Here is a 21,274-nt window from a genome sequence, read left to right as displayed (position 1 = left end):
TCACTCTTAGCGGGGCATTAATATTCCCAAATCTTCAGTATGAAGAGATTTCCTAAAGAAACACAAGCATGTATTTGCATCTTTCTGATGTTCATTGGTCTGGTTTCTTCTGGATCCGAGCCATTAGTGGGCCATTTTCCCGAGGCTGCTCAATGAGGCCACTTCTGTTGGATGCAGTTGTTGTGGCCGATGGCCTGTGATGGGTAGCCATGGCTTCTTCATCTGCAGGCTCCAGCAGCTGAGTGCTGATGGGCAGTGGTAGCCTTCCACCTTCGGCATCCCCTGAAGCTGCTTCTGTTTTTTCATGCAATAAGTGTGTGCTGTAATTCACTTTTAAGCCCACAGAAATGTTTCTTTTTGGAATGAATTTTGTTGCAGAGCAGTGGATGTGGGTGCAGCAGACAAGCAAGCTGAGTTTCCATGGGGTGATCATGGGGGATCCAAACGTTGGCAGTGCCAAGTTGGATTTATTGGAAACTTTGTGGCTGATCCTGCAGCCCTGGGGAAGGAAAAGCTCCTGTGAAGCTGAAGGAAGATTTCCTGGAATGAACATGGGAACTGGTGACTGTGTATAGCAAACTCTCAGCTTTTAATGTGGAGATCCTGGCTGTTATGTGACTGCAGGTGTAGCAGAGCACCCTGCATGCCTTACATTTGTAAATCAGCTTGGTTATGCTATGGCTTTGCTGCATAACAGTTGGCACAGAGCTGTGAACAAGAGTGATCTTTTGGTGGAGCAGCCCAGCTCTGTACTGTCCTCTTGAAATACATGGAGCTATTTTGGGCTGGGTGAGATTCTTTCACTGCCTGGGTTGTTGTAAGGCTGGGCTGGCAGCAAAGTGCTCACTCTAGGGGGAAGCCAGTTGCCCACCTGTTTTGACCCAGCATATGTGGGTCCTCAAGTGCCGTGCTTCAGGAATGTAGGGGTTATGTGTCTGCTACACTTCAGAGTGCTTGGAATACAGGAGCCTTTAAAGAATAGTCCTATGGCAGTGCTCCTTGTTTTGTTTGCTCTTGTTTCTGCCTTCCTGGTCCTCTCATTTTGACAGATCACCACTAGAAATAGCTCTTTTGCAGTAAAGACAGTTCTAAGTGTTTCTTTCTATTGACATTCCCAAATAACTCAAAATGTTCCTCCCAAGCTGCATCTGTCCCTCATCACATGCTGTTCCTTCCTCTTCTTCTGTGTTTTTCCGATGCTCCAGCTTAGCATATCCTTTAGCAAGCAATGGAAAACCTAGCACTGGGAGTGAGATGGTGACACAGTGACCTCGTTCTGAGCATTACTTTCTTTGTCAGGAGCAGCAGAAGCTGAGGCAGCTCTGCTGGCTCTCAGCACTTGGAGCAGTTTGACGTTTTCTGCCTGGCAGGGTTTCAGGGCTCACTTTGTTATGAGCCCAAACGGTGAATGGAATGATGAAAAACAAGCTTGCAAGAACTTGTCCACTGCTTTTAATTTTTTGATAAACAGTTGCAGCAGCACAACTTTGATCCAGTGTGGAGTAATGCTGTCTGTTACGTGCAGGGCTGCAGCATTCTTCGGGACTGACAAAGGAGAGTAAGTCTTTTCTTTAAATCAACAGAAGAAAAATTAGTGTCGTGTTTAAATAGTGAATAATTCAGGAAAATACAGCTCTGTGTAAGTGTGTGTGTGTATGCGTATGTGTATGTCTGAGCATTGGTGGTTTTGTGTGTTGTGGGGGTGTGTGTGCATTAAATCAGGAAGAGATGTTGGGGGGTACATTTTTTATCTTGACCGGAGGGTTAGAGCTTTAACTTGTCTTTGCTAATGCATGTAAATAGCTTTCTTGTCCACTTAATGAGGAGGCTGGCTTGTTATCCTGTACAATGCAGCTGGGCACGGTTCCAGAAGCAGAAGCACTTGGTTTCAAAGACAAAGAAGCCAGCGCAGACGTAGGGAGAAACCTGGAACATTGCGCGGTGGATTTTTTCAGAGCGATGACTCATTTCAGTTCACAAAGGATTCTGGGCAGGGTAGTGAGAAGTCAGGTTGGCTGATCCATTCCTATGACTTCACTTTGCAGAGAGCCAGGCAGAAGAGGAGTGACACTGCAGAATCCTGAGGCACTGCAGTGGAGAGGTGCTTTGCTAAGAATGTGAGTGCCTTCGAAATAGGGGGTGGCGTCAGAACGGGATTCCAGCTGTGCCGAGGAAATGGGGCAAAAAGGAGAGAGATGTTTTCAAAACACCGTGTAGGAGTTGTATTTGTAGGGCCCCTTGGATTCTCTGCTTCCTCCTCCCCTTCATTTCTTAACCATTTATTTCATGTGCTTATGTGAGAATTAAGTGTGCAATGGCATTCCCTTCGGTGGAGCTGCACAGATCCTACATTCTCTTTTATTTTCTGGAAGCCTCTACTTCCTTCTTGAAGAGGTGGGTGTTCGGCATATTGCTGCCTATAAGCGTGTCTTGTTTTTCTTCTTTCAGGTCCTGTGTCACTGCTCTCTGCTCCTGCCATCTTCCACAGTGATATAAAGCCCCAATATGCACAGTGTTCTTACATCACAGCTACTCTGGATACTGTACTGGAGCATGGAACCAGATCATAGGGGTTCAGGTAAGTCCCCCTTTTTTAACATATTGTGTGCCACGAATATAGACACGGACATTTACTAAGAGATGTGTTTTAAAATTACAATTTGTGTAAATACATTCTAGAGCACACAATATATTAAAAAAAAGTAATAATAATGACAAAACAGCAGTTCTACCCTCCTTCATCTCAGAATAAGCAGTACCTCAAAAATCTCAACTGAATCCTCTCTGGGAAAGTTCCGTGCTCCAGCAGAAACTTTTTATGCTTCTAGTCATAACACGTGCTGGGATATATATCACTTTGGATCAGGAGGCAGCTGACCACTGGACATGAACCAAGGAACGAAATCCAAATTTCAGGAAATGCTCAGGAGGAATGTATGTAAGACAAACCTGGATACTGTGGGTATTTTAGCACCTCTTTCCAAACACAGTGTGGTAGTCGATGAACCTGCAGATCGTGCTTTTAGCTGGGTCTGACCATGTGAAAAGAAAAGTTTACATAATTGAAGAGCAGTTCATAACTGATAGAGAGCTAGAACTTTGTTCAGGGGCAAGTGTTTGTCATGTGGTTGCTCATTGTTAGGGTTGCTGTATTTTCTTCAGACTGGTTAAAATTGTACTGGTCATACTGCCAGGTTGCATTCTTGAAGTGTATCTGCAAGAGGAGGTATATTTTGATGTGCATGCGTTTTGGGGGTGCAGAATGAGCTTCCTGTTTCAAGAATGTCTGCTACTTGTACTGATGCACCTCTGTTTAACATGCTCTTAAATGTAAGTAAATGGCAGAAGCTTTAACTTTTGTTATTGAAAATCAACCTTCTAATATGCATAACTATCCAGTAAGCACAGCCTGCCGCTTTGTCCTGAAAATACTCCAAAACTGTGGTTTAAAATGAGGATTTAGCTATGGCTGAAAACAGTGAAAACAATGTAATTTCTAATTTTCTTTATTAAAGATTTGGTTAGTAAAATGTGTTCTTTCTTATGATGTGCTAGTGCAGATCCAAGGCATTTCAGGGTAATCTGGGTAATATAGAAATCTGCACGTCCTTCTGCTCCCTCATGTTGTTTAATCAGATGAAAGCATTATCTGGCTTAAAATGGCAATTGTATGTCATCATTGTTGGTGTACGTATGAAAAGTTCAGTTTGCCACATCTAAGCAAGTATTTTGTGATTAGTGTGATTCAGTTATGTTGAGGTGTGAGTGAAAAGGGAGTGATGTGCAACCCTGGCCAGGTATATTACTTGTGGGGCATCTGTCGCTTCTGCGAGTCAACTTGAAAATGTACTTTTCCTAAAGGAGACTTTTCACTTGCAGTGAGTGTATTTGGGGAGTGGGGGGTTGAGGGGGATGGGGGAAAGGAGGTGAAAAATACAGTAGTTGAATAATAATAGTGAATAATATTAATAACAGTGAAAATATAATAGTTGAAGAGCCTTCTTTCTGTCCCCTGCTGGTAGTTTTGTTTTTGTTACTTCTCTTGTGTTTGAAGAGCAGCTTTGTCTAGTTCTTCCTGGAGTGAAACTGTGGTTGATTGCTGACCAAAATATGTTATTACCAAGAAAACGCATGTAGGGAATTTTTGTTGAAACTACATCTATGGCCATGATGCGCCATGAATTACTCTAGTTGTTTGATGCTTTCTGATTAGTTCTGTAGCTCTGTAAGTGGCAGAAGTAGTAACCTGATGTGTGTTTTCTGACGAGGCGCTCTCTTGTCTGGTGGGACGTGGCTTTGCCCCATGTTCCAAGCAGTTGGAACCTGTGTACCAAATGTTCAACGCTGTAGAGTTTCTGTTGTCTACTGAGTCTCGACCTCTCTGGCACATGCATGTACTCAGAATGTGTTTGTGCAAGCTTCATTTCCCTTGGAAACCAGGCCAAAAATTATGTTTAGAGCTTGTTTTGAGCCACAGGAGGCAAAAGGGTGGAGAGGTGTTGAGAGCCAGGATGGCCAATTTGGCTTTCTGTGTTTCACAGGATGTATAGTGTAATCAGAGGATTTATTCAGCATTTCAAGGAACGAATATATATAAATTCTAATAAATTGTGGCTTTGTGTTGTAATTTTGTGAGTTTTCCTTTTGAATGGCTGTACTGAGTCAGTTTCATTTATAAGTCAAGAGGTGATTATTCAAACAGTCCTCATGCAAACTTCATGAGGCAGGGAGTCTGACTTTCAAGTCACTTCTTTTCACCAGCAGAATCACTAATAAAATTTCTGTCATCTGTATGTAGTTGGTAGTTTAATTACTGATAGATGGTGAGAAAGACAGTCTAGCTCATTTCCTGCTGGGATGGTGGTACCCTGACTTTCAGAGAGCAGAGACAGTAGGTCAACTGGCACAGGAAAGCCTCTGGTTCATATGGTTTAAGGAGAGGTAAATTTTCTTTTCAGCTCAGTTGCAGACTATCACTTTCTCATCTGTATATTGAAGATAGCTATGGTTACTCTGTTCTTCTGAATATTTTTGAATCCTTTGAAGAAATGTGCTATGTAGGAGCTACGTGTTTATTTTATTTGCTACTTAACCTCTTGTTCTAAGTAACAGAAATTATTGTTTTCCCACAGGGTAGTGTTATAAAACCCCCTATGGCATAAATAAGGACAGCCCCCATTTATTGTTTGTTATGTGCTTAGACTCTTTTTAAAATGAGGTACCACTTAAAAAGTGTAGGAAAACTTTTAAAATTTATTTAAAGAGATCATTGGAAAGGCACTGCAGTCACAGAGCTGAAACTATATACATATACATATAAATGTATAGATAGTATTTAAACAAAGCTTGCAGTCAGCTGGTGAAAACTGCTTTTTGAGCTTCAGTTTTCATTTAATTGGGAACATAAACATATGAAAGTTGAGGATAGTAATTTGGTTTCAAAAGAAAGCTGCTTGAGACAAGCATCAGCCCGAGCTAACAGGAGCCATATGGATGGTTTGTGGATGGTTTGTGTAAGTGATGTGGTCTTCCAAAAGGGAAAAAAAAAAAAAAAGTAGGAAAAGCAGATTTTTATTTTATTTTATTTTTTAAACAGATCTTTTCAATTGTAGTCAACCTTCCATTCAGAAGGCTAGACAGTGTTTGTACACATAATTGATGTTAATATATTAAATCATAGACACAAGGAAATGTTGTGTTGTTGTGCATCAGAAAAGTTTGTTCACTTAACTATAACCACAGAGTGCTTGTAATTTCCCAGAGCTGTGGGCTATTTAAGATGAAACCTGGCAAATTAGAGCCTCCCTGGGTGAGGGGCTTCTGGCTTTCTATCACTAGGTCTACTGCATGCGTTACCAATGTGTGTCAGCCTTTTGAAACCCAGAGTCACTAATTAACTCCAGCAGACCATTACTGACTGAGGGCTGCAGAGTTAATTTGGACTCAACAGAGGTGAAACAAGAGTTGCCTTGTCAAAATGGAAGGTTGAAAAATATTCCATGTAAGAGTGTAAGCCTTTACAAAACAGAAAGGAGGGCTCTCATATAAGCAAATAGTTGTTGACCATTTCCACTCCATTTAAAGATATTTAAGTTGTGGTTTTATGCTCAGTTGTCATCTTACTTCTAGGTAGTGAAACATTTGTTAACTAGCAATAGCATGCTCTGCTAGAGGTTGTGTTAGTGCTGAGCACCTGGTAGGTGAGGCATGGGATACAAAATAGTGGAAACTCTCAGCTTGTTGTTGACATTGAGGACCCAACTGGCAGCAATCAAATCAAGTAGGCTGAGTGTTTTCTGCATACTAACCTAAAAGTAATTCTGTGCTGGAGGCCTGCTTTGGAAAGGGAAATTGTGCGCAGTGCAAGGTGACTGGCATCCAGATAAACGTTACTGTTGCATAACCCATATTTACTCAGGTTTAAGTTAACGAACCCCAGCAGGGTGATCCCAAAGGTGTGCCCTGCAGGTGTGGTGCCGTCCAGGGAGAGGGCTGGGTTGCTCCCAGCTCAGGTGTGCTCACAAGGGCACCTGTGGCACCCATCCTGTGCATATGAAGGGCAGAAGCTTCTGAAATCACTTAACCCAATCTGCATGATTCCTAGTGTAACTCTGATGCTTTTTAGACATGAAGCTAACCATTCTCCTAGACAAAGTGCAGAGGTGACTTGTTGTGTGTCTTGGTGATAAGAGATGAACAAATTTCATCTGATAGCAGGCACAGTTATCAGTAAACGGTTATTAATAAATGTGATGTTCTCCAATGATGATGGGACAAACAGCATTTGTTCCTGAGTCATGTGGAATTGCACCTCATTGCATTTCCCTGTAAGCTGTCTACAACCTCTCTGATTGATACTTCTTGCATGCAGAGAGCACTTCTGGCAGGAACTTCTCGGGCAGTTGTAGGTGAAAATATCCAGAACAGATTATATGTTAAGGTCATCGCTCTGTCATCACTCAAAAGGAGGGTCTTGTGGTGTACTGTGTTGAAGCTGGAGGAGAAGTGCTGTGATGGGACTGTCACAATGACGTGGTCAGGCCTGATAAAGCAGCAGCAGTCAGGAGGCAGCGTAGTGCCAATGTGTATTTTAAATCATTATTGTGCTTGGGTAATGTGTATCACTGTTGCACACAACAGATTGTACAGCTGGTGCATTGAAAAACATTGCTGGTATGTCTCACTGAGACAGTTACACAATTTGCTACTCTCACCAGTTCACCAGTTCCTTTCTTTAACAAAGTAACGACTATAATGCAAGACTAAATGTATTTTGATAATCACTTTCATGGATTGAAAGTCCCTGTCTAGTAGCTATTCCCATCTAGTAGAAGTAATAGGAACATAGAATTCATAGGGCAAATATCAGATTCTTAAAATTACAGAGAAAAGTTTGAATATTATTTGTTTTCCACTGTCAAAGGAAATATTTTAGTTTGTTTCTCCCTCTTTTGAGATCATCAAGGATACAATAAAAACTCCTAAAAATATATGATCTCTACAGAGGCATTAGACATGTAGATCTAAGACAGACTTATTAAAAGTACCAGACTTTAGGTGTTTGCTGCTTTTGTGCCTTTAAAGAGTGTGTTCTGCTTCACAAACTGAGTGGAAATTGTATTCATTAACACATCAACGTATTTTTGTAATCTCTGTTACTAATAGATGTATTCTGTCCAATGAAAGTGGTAGGCAATCCATACCACTAGCCAGTGAATGGGTTGTGAAATCTCTGCACCCAGAAAAATATGCATATATCTTTTGTGTATGGATTTACCTAGTGGGATGTTCAAATCTAAGATTTTGGAACCTTAAATGCCACTTTGTAGGCATTTTTCTATTGCACCCTTTGAGAAGCTGTATCTGCGTTGTATATATCTCCCCTCCTCCAAAGCTCACCGTGTCCAAGTTCTGAAACAAGCACATCGATTGAAATAAGTTGGATGGTTCTCATTCTGCAGAGTACAAAGACTGCAGAGCTGTATGCATCGTTTGCAACTGTGTCTCTTCATCGTTGTTCTGTAAGCAGCGTTTTTATATTAAAAAAAAAACAAAGCAACGCTTCATTGCACATCTGTTGTCTTTTTGCAGGTGATGTATCACCAATCAGCATGTCTCCCATCAGTCAGTCACAGTTTATTCCACTTGGGGAAATCCTTTGCCTGGCCATCTCAGCAATGAACTCTGCCCGAAAACAAGTCACACAAGAAGCACTAATGGAGCACCTAACAACCTGCTTCCCAGGTAGCTGTGCATGAATAAATCATTGGTTGGAAGAGCTCATGCCTGTAAAAGGGCAGTTAAAGAATCCCCCTCTCACTGCCTAAAAGATGCTTGTCTGTTTGGCTTTTTTAGAAGATGGAGTTTCAGCATTTAGTAGTCTGTTTTTCTTAACTCTCCTGGATGGGAATATTGATTAATCATGAGATGCTACCCAGAAGTGAAGGGAAGGTTTTGGGTTCTAATCTTAAAACTTTCTGTGTTCTTTTTTCTTGTATGTACAGACAGAGAAGTTCCTTTTGATGGGGCCATTCATGTGAGATGCATTTTGCAGGGTCAATTCCTGGCTTTATGTAAATACTATAACAACGTCTTGAGATACTAAATCGTAAATTGTGTTGGAGTGTTTGTTTCTTTTTTTTCTTTTTTTTTTTAACTGATATCAGAATAAGGCTATTTGTCACTTCTATCACAGAACACCTTCTTTATCGTCATAATCAAGAGAGTTTAAGACTTTTGTATTACTTAAAGAGAATGAAAGCATATGTTGGAGCCAGAGCAGACTAATTCCACCTCATGGCTTTCAGTCTGGTTTTAAGAGCTCTGTTAACTTCATTCTGCTGTTTCAAGTGCCATCATTCGCTCTGTGTAGGGCTGACCTCACAAAGGTCTGTGCAGAGTGTTCTCTTTAAAAGAGCAGGTTTCCCACATCCTACTTGTGGAACAGACTGTTAAGTCTGGTGGGGCCTGATAGATGTGCTAGCATCCAATGGTGATGATGTGTCTGCCTCAGTGAGGGGCTGTTATATTTAAGCTGAGAGGAGACTGTCAGCTTGGTATGCAGGGACTTTTAGAGTCATCTTGGATGCAGTTCTGGCTTGAAAACCTTCAATTTTTAATTTTTTTTTTTTTATTTTTAACTTGGCAACTCTCCATGACAAAAAGGTTTAGGGAACCATAGATGCTTGTTCTTTCTGTCTCTCAGCTTACAGGTCTCTGAACCTGTAAAATTCTTTATTGAACTTCTTTTAATTACACAAAAGTGGTAATTACAATTTCTTGAGTAATAAAACTACTGATGCATCTGCTTTTTCTAGGCATCCTAATCATAACCGTGATCATAACCGAGTGAGCTTGTGGATGCACCCTCCCTGGAAGTGTTCAAGGCCAGGCTGGATGGGGCTCTGAGCAGCCTGGTCTGGTGGGAGGTTGGAACTAGGTGATCTTAAAGGTCCCTCCCACCCAAACCATTCTGTGATCCTATGTGTTTTCGTGTCTTGATTTTTTTTTTTTGATTTTTTTTTTTTGCTTTTAAATTACAAAGCAAGAGTTAACTCAGAGCCTTAAAGGTTGCTTTGGCTTTTGCTGCAACTGGCACTTGCTTCTGAGGTTTTAAAATGTAGTTCTGGATCTACAGCTATGTTTGAAGTAAACAGTTCTGTCTGACATTTGATAATTGTACTTTGGAAAAGATTACTGCAAGTATATTTTGTAAATACTATCTCTCTGTCCTGATTTGTGGTTTAGCTTGCAGAGGGTTTATTTTCAGTATGCTTCGCATGTTTTGAAAACAGCAGCAAAAGTTGTAAGGGATAGGATGCAAAGAAGGCAATGTTCAGAATTGTAATTCTAGTTGAATTTATTCTGATGTTTTTGGTTTTTTTCTAGGTCACATTTTTTATATAGCCATGTACTGGAAAGGTTGCATAGATTGCAAGTGTTTTTTCCATTGATTCTATCAATACGTTTAATAACAATGCAATTGCGTGGCAGAAATGATAATTTCCTGGTGGCATCCCTTGGGTTTCCTGGGAGTGTGGTTATCAGGTGCTGTGGTGCGTTGTGCTATTCTTGCTAGACAGAGCCATGCATCAAAAATAATTCAACAGGCTCTGCTGCTGCAGACTGCTCACAAGAAGCCTCAGGCAACTTAGCACACAGTCTCTTGCTGCTTCTTTTTTCCACTGGCCATGGACATGTGCATTTCTCAAGCTGGGGATTAAAAAAAGGAGAGCCTTGTTTTTCCCACTCCACTTCCCAAAACATAAAGGAAATTATAGTAAAAAAAAAAAAAATTCACCCTTTGTTGTTCAGTTTTTTTCCCCTCTCTAGAGGAGTGCCCTTCTCTTGAAGCCATAACGTGTTTAACAGAGAAAGTGTGCATGTTCTCTGAATGTTTGAGCACTATCCACGCATCTTATACCTTTATACGATAAATGGAACCTCTTCTCATGTTGTGATGTTTCCACTTGTCTGCCCAAACTCTTATAAACCAGCCATGGTTTTTTGAGTCCTTCTGTTCACTGTGGCTATTTTCAAATATCTGATGTCCTCCCATATTCTGATAGTTTATTTTTCCTAATTGTGTTACGATATGCTGAGAGAGAGGAAAGCATCATTGGTGTAGATGTAGCTGTCATTGTCAAATAACCTCTCTGTATCTCACCCTGTAGCAGCACTTGTCTGCCTGTGCTGTTTCTGTTTTAATGAACAGATGCTTCACTGCTCTTCATGGCACGTATAAATTTCCTAAGACCCCAGATGCCATTCTCAAACTGCCTAAGAATAATAAACCTCTTTCCTCAGTGCAGTTCTTACAAGAGCAGTCTAGCCCTCTAGTTTGCTGAGCCATTGTGCAGGCATAAATCTGGGCCATGGCTCTATCTGAAATAAGGTATGCTAATTATTTATAACATCACATAGCAACCACTCCACATCCTTAACTAGTATTTCATGAGCCAATCAGAGTATTTCTTTTATCCCTTGTTAAGCCTTAGCATCAGCTCAGGAGAAAATCATTTTAGCAGACTTAACACCATTTAAATACTACTTCAGATGTATTTTTCATGAATTTATTTTATTGAAAAAGTTTGTAATGATAATGCACGCCTTATTGATGGCATTTGTTATTTTGCAGGCTTTTTAAAGAACAAGCTGCACGTGCTCCCATTATTCTAACTTGGAATTACCCAATGAGATGTTTGTACAGCCCTCCTTTATAATTTATTGACCGCGGTTTAAATCCTGTGCACTAAATGTAAATCTTTGAAATCCAGTATAAGGAGCTAAGAATGTAACCTCTGTTCCTGTGTTTAGCAGCCAGACCCTCTTATCTGTATGGCTATGTCTGAAGGAAGCATCGAGCTTTAGACTATACTGTCATTAGTAACAATTCTTATTTTCTTTCCAAATTTGTCCATGTTGTTATGAAAATTGTTTTAAGGTGTTCAGTATTTCAGTGCAGAAGCTGTGTTTGTGTATTGGACTGGATCACCTTTTGAAGCAGTTTTCTGAAGGCTGGCAAATTCCTCTGACGTCCACATTCATATCTGTTAGCTCTTTAAATATGTGAAATGTATATGTAGCACTTAAAATAAGTGTCATACATTAACTGAGTTCACCCTAGGTCAGTGTTCTTTGTGAGCAGCAAACAAGACATAATCTTCTGTCTGGAAGCTCAGTGGATGGCATAGTAGACTCTCTTGAGATGCAAAAAATGTACATGTCTGATGATTCAGTGTCCAGACAGTTTCTGCTTTTGAATTATTTAAACACTACATAATCTTAAATAACACCACTGCTGTCATGCAGTATTTTAAATGATAGAGCCTCTGAACTACTGGTTGGTAGGGGTTTTTTTTGTTGTTGTTTTTTTATTCTTGCACCTATTTAATAGGAGGAAGGAGACCTTAGGTAGACATCTGAATGCAGGGGCAGGTTATATATAGAAATGATGTGGGCAGGTTACTATGAAGAAAAAGATCTTGAGGAAGCCAGGAAATCGGATTTCTTCCTCTGCTTGCACCTCTGAGTTGCCGTGATCTTTGACAAGTCACTTGCCCTCTATCTATCATTGTTATTTCCAACCCAGTAGGGCTGCTAAGTCTTTGTCTTTGATTAGTTTAAATGCTTTGTTATCCTTGGGGTGTCAATCACAAGTCGCATCTATCCACACAAGAGTCAGACAGCTGAGATATTGTGGGAGAGTTCCAGATCTAGCTGAGAAAGGGGCTTGATTTAAAAACATCCCCTGCATATCTAGCCCTGACTGCAGTAAGTGTAGAGAGACTGTGCAGGCTTGTAACTCTTGCTGTCCTAGTTTCCTCATCAAGTTGTTGCACTGTTAGCCTCCCATTTTCTCTCTGGTTGACAGTGATCTCTGGCCAGTCCTGAAAGTGCAAATTTTCCTACTTGGACTTCTCACCTTGGGATAATTGACCTGTTACATTGAACAAAATGCTGCTTTAGTCCCTTGCTTCCCTGGCTCACAAAATGCAAAAAGGTGTAGAGCTGTTGAATGGTAAATACACACCGAAAAAAATGACCTCCTTTTCATTCACTATGATCTTTTGGGCCTGCTCTGTGCCTGTTGAAGTCAGGAGAATCTTGGCCAGTGGCCCTAGTTGGAGCAGGGCTGGTCACAGACTTCACATTGTACACTTTCTCCTTAGTGTATTTATTGATGTGCTGCATTGCAATTGCCGAATGAAGAACAGTTGAACAACACACTCCTGTCTTAGGTTCTTCATCCACAGCAGGACTTCCCTCTGGGGAATACAAAGGACTCTCTTTGTATTTCATTTTTATTTTTGACTGCATTAATATGAATTGCCACACGAGAAGATCTCTCTTCCCAGTGCTTGTATGGGAAGTTTGGGCTTCTACATTTGCTTAATTCTGTTGCACACCCAATGTCACACTTCGAGATTGGCGACAGAAGCTAACAACACAATAATTATTAGGCAGGATAGGTGTTACACTTCTTAACATAAATGAACTACTTGATCTTTGTGCTCATTTGGCTATGGTTACAAGCAATGGGAACACTCAAGTGCACATCTGCTGAGACTATGTTGTATGCAGCCATGCAGCCAAGCATTCACCTAAAGCACTAGGTATAAAGGCATACATGAAATACCACCAAAGGGAGCTAGATTAATTTCATTGCTCCTGTTCACAATGCTGAACAACCTAATTCAAGTTTGAGTCTGTTTCTGCTTTTGTAAGTACCTGAAAGAGACCTGAACAAAATCTGTAGGTAGCGTTAGCAGTACTCCAGAGATCTGCATCTGTCGTCATCGCAGCTGGGGGAGTAAAATGAAGGGAAGTACTGCGTGCAGCAGGCAATAGGAGTGGTAGTCTCCAACTCAGGAGAGAAGGCTGACACAATTCACTTACTACAGTGTCTTCAGCTTCCCAGGCATGCTAATTACTTTTTCCTTGATGTTTTTCTGCACGTTCTCTGTCCCTACGATTTAGTCATTTAATGTAGCCACAGTGCATCCAGTATTTAGACACTCAACTAACATACTGTAGTCATTATGGTTTGTTAGGTGAAAAAAATGTGTTTATTTTTACCACATTTTGCAGGGTGTTTTTGTTACAGTATTAAAAAAAGCTAGCTTAAAAAATGAGATGATCCATATCAATCTCTTTCTCACATTCCTAGGTGAATGTCTTTCACCTTTTTCTCCATTTTTTTTTCTTTTTTTCCTCGTTCTTTTTTGTTCAGTGAAAAAAGGATGAAGGACCAAGTTCTTCCAGACAAAGGTAGTAGGTATGTGTTGAGGTATTTATTTGTAGGCTCCTGGAGGATACAGTGGCTTGGTCAGATTATGTATAGAGAAAGGCAGAGGGATTGGCTGCTGCACAACAACTGCATCTCAGTAAGAGAAGGGCTGGACCCTGCAGTCTGTTTTCAGCATGGGATGGAGAGGCATATAAGCTTGAGATTGGGGTCATCTACCACTTGTGATGCAAAGTGTAAGGGGTGGTACTGTCCAAGCTGACCCTAGATTTCCTTCAGCATGCTCTTTGTAGATATTAAAGGTATGTCATGATAACGGGCTCATGCATTACTTCTTGGAAAATGATGAATAACTTTTGCTTGTTAATTATTTTCACTTCCCAGGTCAGTACCCCAAAATAAGTTTAAACAGTTCTTAGTTCAGCAAAATATACTGGTTGAAGATAACAATTTCAGCTAAAATTTTGGAAAGATTATTATTTCTCATTCAGTACAAGCAGATTTCTTTTTAAACCACTTTTGTTAAAACTCTTGTTCCCTTAGCTCTACATGGAACTTACTCCTGTGCACAGCATGCTAACTTGGTATTTTATCTAATAAAGTATTAAAGACTTGCTGCTGCACCACTGAACTCAGCAGGAGTATTGGTAGTGGGAAGAACTGGGTTCACAATGCTATGTTTCATATGTGGTTAGTGTGGCAGTGATGCGTGGCTGACATACTTGACCATCTCTTGGTATGTGATATTACTTACTAGCATCCTTCACATTACACATGAAAAGCAAAAGCAAATTTTTAGGAGCTAGATCCATAAATTCCAGCATAGTGGAAATGTTTCTTTTGTAACTGAGCTGTATTGTTCAAAACATGTATTTTTGGAGCAGCTGTTTTAGTTGAGACGTGTTTTAATGGGAGAGCAAACCAGTTAAGACTGTGAAGGGGGGCAATTTTGGGGAATCCTTTTTTTTTTTTTTTTTTCCCTTATGGTATTCTTATGTACAAAAACAAACTTAGGCATCCGAATGAACAAATAACCACTATTTTACACAAGGCTGTGCATTGTTATAAATAGCTGCAGTGAAATGAGATATAGGTATTTGACTGGAAGAAAAGTGAAATATTCCCCATAACACCCTTTGCTTTCCAGTGATTTCATCCTGTACCTTAGGGTCACCTGTGAGATGGAAGTGACTAGAAGTTCTCCTTCCTTTTTTAGCACTCCATTAATGGCCTCCTTTCTCTTAATAATTCATGTGTTTGAAGTGTAGGAGATAAGTGAAAAAACAAACAGACAAGAGAATGCCTAACAAAGTACTTTGGAGTTGTTTGTTCAGCATATTCCAGCTTGCACATTAGAAAAACATGTTTACGTAGGGGAGGGAGGGAGCCAGAGTATTTCGTTGTTTACACACTCACTGATATTTGTTTGCTGTCATTTCTAGGGGTTCCAACACCCAGTCCAGAAATCCTTCGACATACCTTGAATATGCTTGTACGGGAGAGGAAAATATACCCAACTCCAGATGGTTATTTCATTGTAACCCCGCAGACTTACTTTATAACACCATCTCTCATAAGAACTAACAGTAAATGGTACCATTTGGATGAGAGGATACCTGACAGGTCTCAGTGTACCTCTCCACAACAAGGAACTATCACTCCCTCCACCTCGGGATGCGTCAGGGATCGAACACTACCCAAAAACCACTGCGACTCCTGCCACTGTTGCAGAGAAGACATGCACAGCATGCATGCGTCTACCCTACAGAGGAAGTCAGCAAAAGACTGTAAAGACTCATATTGTCCTCCTTCATTATGCCAGGTCCCACCCACTGAGAAAAGTAAAAGTACTGTCAATTTTTCTTATAAGGCAGAGACACTCACAAAGCCTAAAGATGTAGAAAAGCAGACTAAGAAATTTGGACTCAAATTATTCCGATTAAGTTTTAAGAAGGACAAGACAAAACAGTTGGCGAATTTCTCTGCCCAGTTTCCTCCAGAGGAGTGGCCGCTGAGAGATGAGGACACCCCTACCACTATACCTAGAGAGGTAGAAATGGAGATTATCAGGCGCATTAACCCAGATTTAACTGTGGAAAATGTCATGAGGCACACTGCACTAATGAAGAAACTTGAAGAAGAAAAAGCTCAACGAAGCAAAGCGGGATCTTCAGCTCACCACAGTGGACGAAGTAAAAAAAGTAGGAATCACAGAAAGTCTCATGGGAAATCGAGGTCACACAGCAAGACTCGGGTATCCAAAGGAGATCCATCAGATGGCTCTCATTTGGATATACCTGCTGAAAGAGAGTATGATTTCTATGATCCCTTGACTCGATCCCCACGGGAAGGCTGTTTCATAATAGAACACAAGGGAGATAATTTTATAATGCACAGCAACCCTAGCATGATTGAATCTCACTTTCCCATGACACCGGAATGGGATGTGTCTGGTGAGCTGGCCAAAAGAAGAACTGAAATGCCTTTTCCTGAACCTTCCAGGGGAAGCTCCCACTCTAAGGTCCATCGGAGCCACAGCCATACACAGGATAGACGGTCAAGGAATGAGCGGTCTAGTAAGGCTAAAGAAAGGTCTAGATCCATGGACAACTCTAAGGGACCTCTGGGCTCAGCTACTTTAGGCACACCTGAAGACATGGGTGAAGGCTGTAGCCCAGATGACCAAACAACTAGCCAAACTTACATTGATGATAGTACTTTAAGGCCATCTCAGTCACTCAGTCATCAAAGGGCTCTGATTTCATCTGCAAGCTACAAAGAGACTTGCATCCCTGAAATAGCTAGTGGCAGCATAGAAACCCCCAGTTCCTGTAGTCTGTTGGAACAAAAGCCTACAGAGAATTTGCCATCGTATAGTGAGCTCAACTCCTGCACAACAAAATCTGCAGTTGATGACTATTTCCAGTGCAACACGTCCAGTGAGACTGTGCTTACTGCTCCATCACCACTAGGAAAGAACAAAGAGGATCATGACACGCTGACAGGGACAGATGGGCTCAAAAAAATGACTCCCTCAGAAAGACAGTCTCAGCATATTGCCAGAGAGCCTGGGGTGCACAAAGAGGAGTCCCCAAAGGGCCCGAGCAGCGGTTCGGCGGTTGTTGGCCCTACTCCAGAGGTGATTGCAAATGGACGGCTGGTTCAACACCACAGTGCTGAATCAAGCAGCCTTGATAAAAGGAAAGAAATATTTAGCAAGGATACACTCTTCAAACCTCTGCACAACACTCTTTCTGTGAATAGTTTCCATAAGTCTAGCACACCCCTGCTAAAACCCCATCAAAAGACCCCTTCAGACACGTTGCCAGTCAGATGTGAGAAACTTGAACAAGCGATAGTAACCTCAGTCACACAAGTCATGCCTGTCTCACAGAGACAGCAAGAGACAGCTGGGAACCAGGAGGCCTCATTCGACTACTACAACGTATCAGATGACGACGACTCAGAGGAGGGAACCAACAAAAACACCGAGGAAGAGAAGAACAGGGATGATGTTGGCACAATGCAGTGGCTCCTGGAGAGGGAAAAGGAGAGAGATCTGCAAAGAAAGTTTGAGAAGAATCTCACTCTTCTCACCCCAAAAGAAACAGAAAATAGCAACAACCAGAGAGCCACCCACTCGGCCCGCCTGGACAGCATGGACAGCAGCAGCATTACTGTGGACAGCGGGTTCAACTCTCCACGGTAGGACTGTCACATTAATTGCAGCTTTACAGTCTAGAAAGTTCAATTTTTAGTTATTTGTGTGTATTCTATTAGTAACAGAATATAGGGCCATGTTAAACAAATGTACGCGTCCTCAGACAGTGTTTTCTATAGCTCTAGAATCTGATATTCAAATGTGTGTTTTTTTCCCATACTGTAAGCAACCAGTGACCATTTGTGATACAAACTTTATATTAACTCATTTTTCTTTTGCTGAAAGACCTCCCTGTATCCATTTTTTTTCCTGTTTTAAATTTGTGTTTGCATTTAGAGTAGAAGGGATGAGCGCCTGCATATTTGCCCCTTCTTTTACTCATCAAGACTAATTGGAAGACTAGACATAACTAGATGCCATAATCTTTGGCTCAGATAAAAACAAAACAAAACCCAATGATGTCTATTCTGGCTTTTGGCTTTTTTGTTTTCTTCTAAAATTTTTGGAAGTGTATCTGTTACCATTCCAAACCAGTGAGTCTGGAACAGCTGCTTCCTCTGCACTGCTGAAAGGGCTCAAGATATTTGACCTTCAGAGATGACCCAGTACTGCACTAGCAGAGAGAGAGATGTCTTGCCTAGGATGCTTGGGAAAGGGCCCAGACGTTTGTGTATGGTGGCAGGGGTTAGTCATTTCCATCCCAGGGACTGCAGATATTACGGAAGTCTAGGTGCACCTGGAGTCTGACAGGCATAGTGAGGAGAGAGTTTCTGGTGTGTTTCCTACCCTGAAGTTTTGACAGGCTCATTTCCAGGTTAAGAATCCTTCATTCGAGCTTTCTGGACATTCTTCTCCTTCTGGACTTTAGCAATCCTAGGTCCCTGCTGGAATGGAGCTTGCCTGGTTTTGTTTGCCCTGGTTAGCAACCCATCAGAGTTCAGTACAATGACTCTAAAACCACAGAAATAATTTACAATGCTTGTTCTCCTATAGTGTCTTTCTTAGCCTTAAATTATTTATTGCCTGTGTTTAAAAATAAAACCTCCAAGACTGGATTTGCATTAGAGGAATGAAAATTGTTTTCTTTTAACTTAAAAAGTGTTCTTAATCCTCAAAATTACATAGCCTTAAAAATCTACTGCAAAGGCTCACAGAAAGGCACATGAGGAGTTTCCTGCTTCTACGCACAGGACTAACTTTCCTTTTCAGTTAAAGTCATGTCATTCTGAAATAAATTCCTTTGGATTTGATGGTTACTCCTGCTTGATGTTAGTGACAAGGCAGGAACTGCTGGGCCTGCTGCAGCACACAGTGGACATCAAACTACCAGAGTGGAGTTTTAACATATGTATGATTTTTTCCTAAGTAAAAAAAATATTAAAAGTATTTTGAGTAAAATCATCATGTTTGCACTGAATGTAACTTAAAGGAGGGGATACAAGAAGATTTTGATGTTGCAGCTGTTACTGCTCTGCAGATACTCGGCATCTTTGTCACATACATAGCCTCTGTATGAGGCTATTTGTGCTGTTTATTTTAAAATGTAAACTCTTTAAGTTGAAGTTCTACATTGGCAGTCAGTTTTTGCAGAGAAGTATATAATGTTTTTTACTGCTTTCCCAGCCCGCCCTACTCCTGCTGAGTGTGTGTAATCTCCAGGACAAGATGTTGACTGGATAAAAATCACTTCTTCGTTTTGCTAGATGCGTGCTAACTGAATATAAGCTTGCATTTCTGGTTAATGCAAAGTCAGGCATTTTCTTCCCTAATTATGTATACAAAAGCTAAAATTTCTGTTGAAGTTCAACTTAAACTTAGATGGAAAAGAACAGAACATTGTGAGCTTACTGGATTCAGCTGTACCGCTTTAAGATTAGAAGGGAAACAGATAAGCAGCTTTTAATAACGATGTTGTTCTACACACCCCGTTTTAATTTTACTGTTTATTAATTATGATTTGCTTTTTGCAAGGCTACAGAAAATAAGCTTTTACATTTAGGAACAAAAAACAAAACACAAAATAGCCCCAAACGCCACATTCTGTAGGGATTTTTTTTTCCTGTGTATTTGTTTTGTAAGGCCAGCATACAGTCCAGATATTTCAAAGGCTTTTAAATATCCAAGTCATGAGTTTTGCATCAAGATGATTAAATTGGATGCTTTTGCTCACTTTTGGTCTATTAGAATTAACTCTATTAAAATAAATGAAGATGAGGGTGATTTGGGCCTTCTGGCTATAATTACCATTATGTTATTACTTGTCTACCTTATAACAAAAAATGTACTCTACAGCCCTTCTCCAGGAAATGTAAAAACACCGTCCAGCATCCATCTGTTAAGATTCACCTAGCTCTGACAGCATCCATTATCAGATGCCTCAGGAAGAGGATAAAACCAGGACCTGCATCTGGTGATATCTCTCCAGTTTACTCTGGTCCTCCGCTGATGTGCACCTCTGGGGTTGTGTCTGCTGGGCTGTGGTGCTGTTTGGTCACGCAGTGTTGCTTGGGGAATCGGAGTCAGCAGTTCTACACTGTGAAAGAAAAAGAGTATTGAATGAGATTTGAGCACTTCATGTGATTTGCAATGGTCATTTGACTTCAGAAGTGTTTTGTGTATGAAATTAATCAGAACACTTCTGTCTGGAGTTCAGCCTCTCAGTATTTTTTTCGTTGCATTTATTCAGGTGGTATATGGTATCCACTAGCTCACCGTATTCATTTTACTGCTTTATTTTTAGAGCTTATATAATACTGCTGTTCTTTTGTCACCTAAGGAAGGAGCTAATTTTGGTATTACTCTGCATACTGAACTCACTGCAGTCGTTTTACCTATAGATGTTACGACGATCAGTTTGTGACACTTGAATTGAAATTGTTTGAAAATGTGGAATTGGCGGTCCCTTAAAGAAGGATACAATACCAAATGATCTTCAAAAAGCAAAGATTGCATCTCTCCTTGTTTGTAAGCAGAAGGAAAGGAATCAAAAACCAGGAGCATGCCCTGTGTCACTGCATCTGAGTGCACGCGTCACCTGTCTTAGCTGTTTGGAACTGCTTACAACAAGGCAGAAATTGGCAGATGATCAGTGCCATTTTGATTGATGTTAAAAGATCAACAAGAGCTTCTCTAAGAGCGTCATTCTAGTTGTAGTCAGTTTAAGTTGACTTACAGCTAAATTTATTACTACAGCTAAACAAGACATTTCTTCTTCCCCATGTCATGCACTGACACATTTATCCCCCTATTCTTTGTACCTCTGGTTGTAGTGCCCATTTAACCCCCAGTAGTAACCTAAATGTACTCAGGAAACATCCTTAGCAAGTCGTGATGTCATTTTGCAAAGAAGTGGGGCTGTAGGTGAAAAAATACATAACCAGGATCAACACAACTGTTTGAAAACCAGATCTCTCTGTGCATGGGAAACCATGATTTAGAGACTGAGTGAAAAGAGAACAAAAAGAACAGTAGTGCTGAAAACTAGCTCAAGCATATGGATGAGTTTTTTTGAAGCTGTGGGCTAAAATATAGGCTCTTCTGCATTCCTAGTTAGATGTACCATTTAAAGGCATAATCTTTGAAAGTGCTAAGTGTGCTGTCACTCCCATGGACAAACGGTGTGATAGAACTAAAGGAACTCAGTCCATTATCTAAGTGAGATAACAGAACTCCTTGCTCAGAGAGTGATTGTGGCTGTTCTGATTTGCTGGCATCTTGTGAGCTGCAGTAGTCTCAGCTGTGAGGCATGATTCAGGTGTTGCATTCAAAACTGCATTATGTGTTTCGTGTAAAGTAGCGTTTTTAGTTAAAAAAATAATCCATGAAAGATGTAGGTAGGGAACAACAAAGCAAGTTGTGTTGCATGG

The 21,274-nt window shown here is 40.8% G+C and overlaps 1 protein-coding gene across 8 annotated transcripts in view; it reads left to right on the top strand.

Moving 5' to 3' along the window:
* STOX2 (storkhead box 2) overlaps window positions 1-21,274 on the top strand; it is a 120,276-nt gene that overhangs the window by 92,930 nt on the left and 6,072 nt on the right. For 2 of the 8 annotated variants that reach the window (XM_015861442.3, XM_015861443.3), the window contains exons 2-3: window positions 8,092-8,244; window positions 15,190-17,452. In XM_015861442.3, the coding sequence (XP_015716928.1) occupies window positions 8,092-8,244; window positions 15,190-17,452 (2,416 nt within the window). Of the gene's footprint in view, window positions 1-1,180; window positions 1,559-1,973; window positions 2,395-2,448; window positions 2,579-2,694; window positions 2,935-8,091; window positions 8,245-15,189; window positions 17,453-21,274 lie in introns of those variants that run through there. The other 6 variants (XM_015861444.3, XM_015861445.3, XM_032444107.2 and 3 more) reach the window with 6 other exon arrangements.

Source organism: Coturnix japonica, chromosome 4, assembly GCF_054131305.1.
Source record: "Coturnix japonica strain WE chromosome 4, WE-NBRP24, whole genome shotgun sequence".
NCBI classification, from domain to species: domain Eukaryota; kingdom Metazoa; phylum Chordata; class Aves; order Galliformes; family Phasianidae; genus Coturnix; species Coturnix japonica.
The sequence above is the reverse complement of the archived record's forward strand: the minus strand, read 5'-3'. Positions and strand labels throughout refer to the sequence as shown.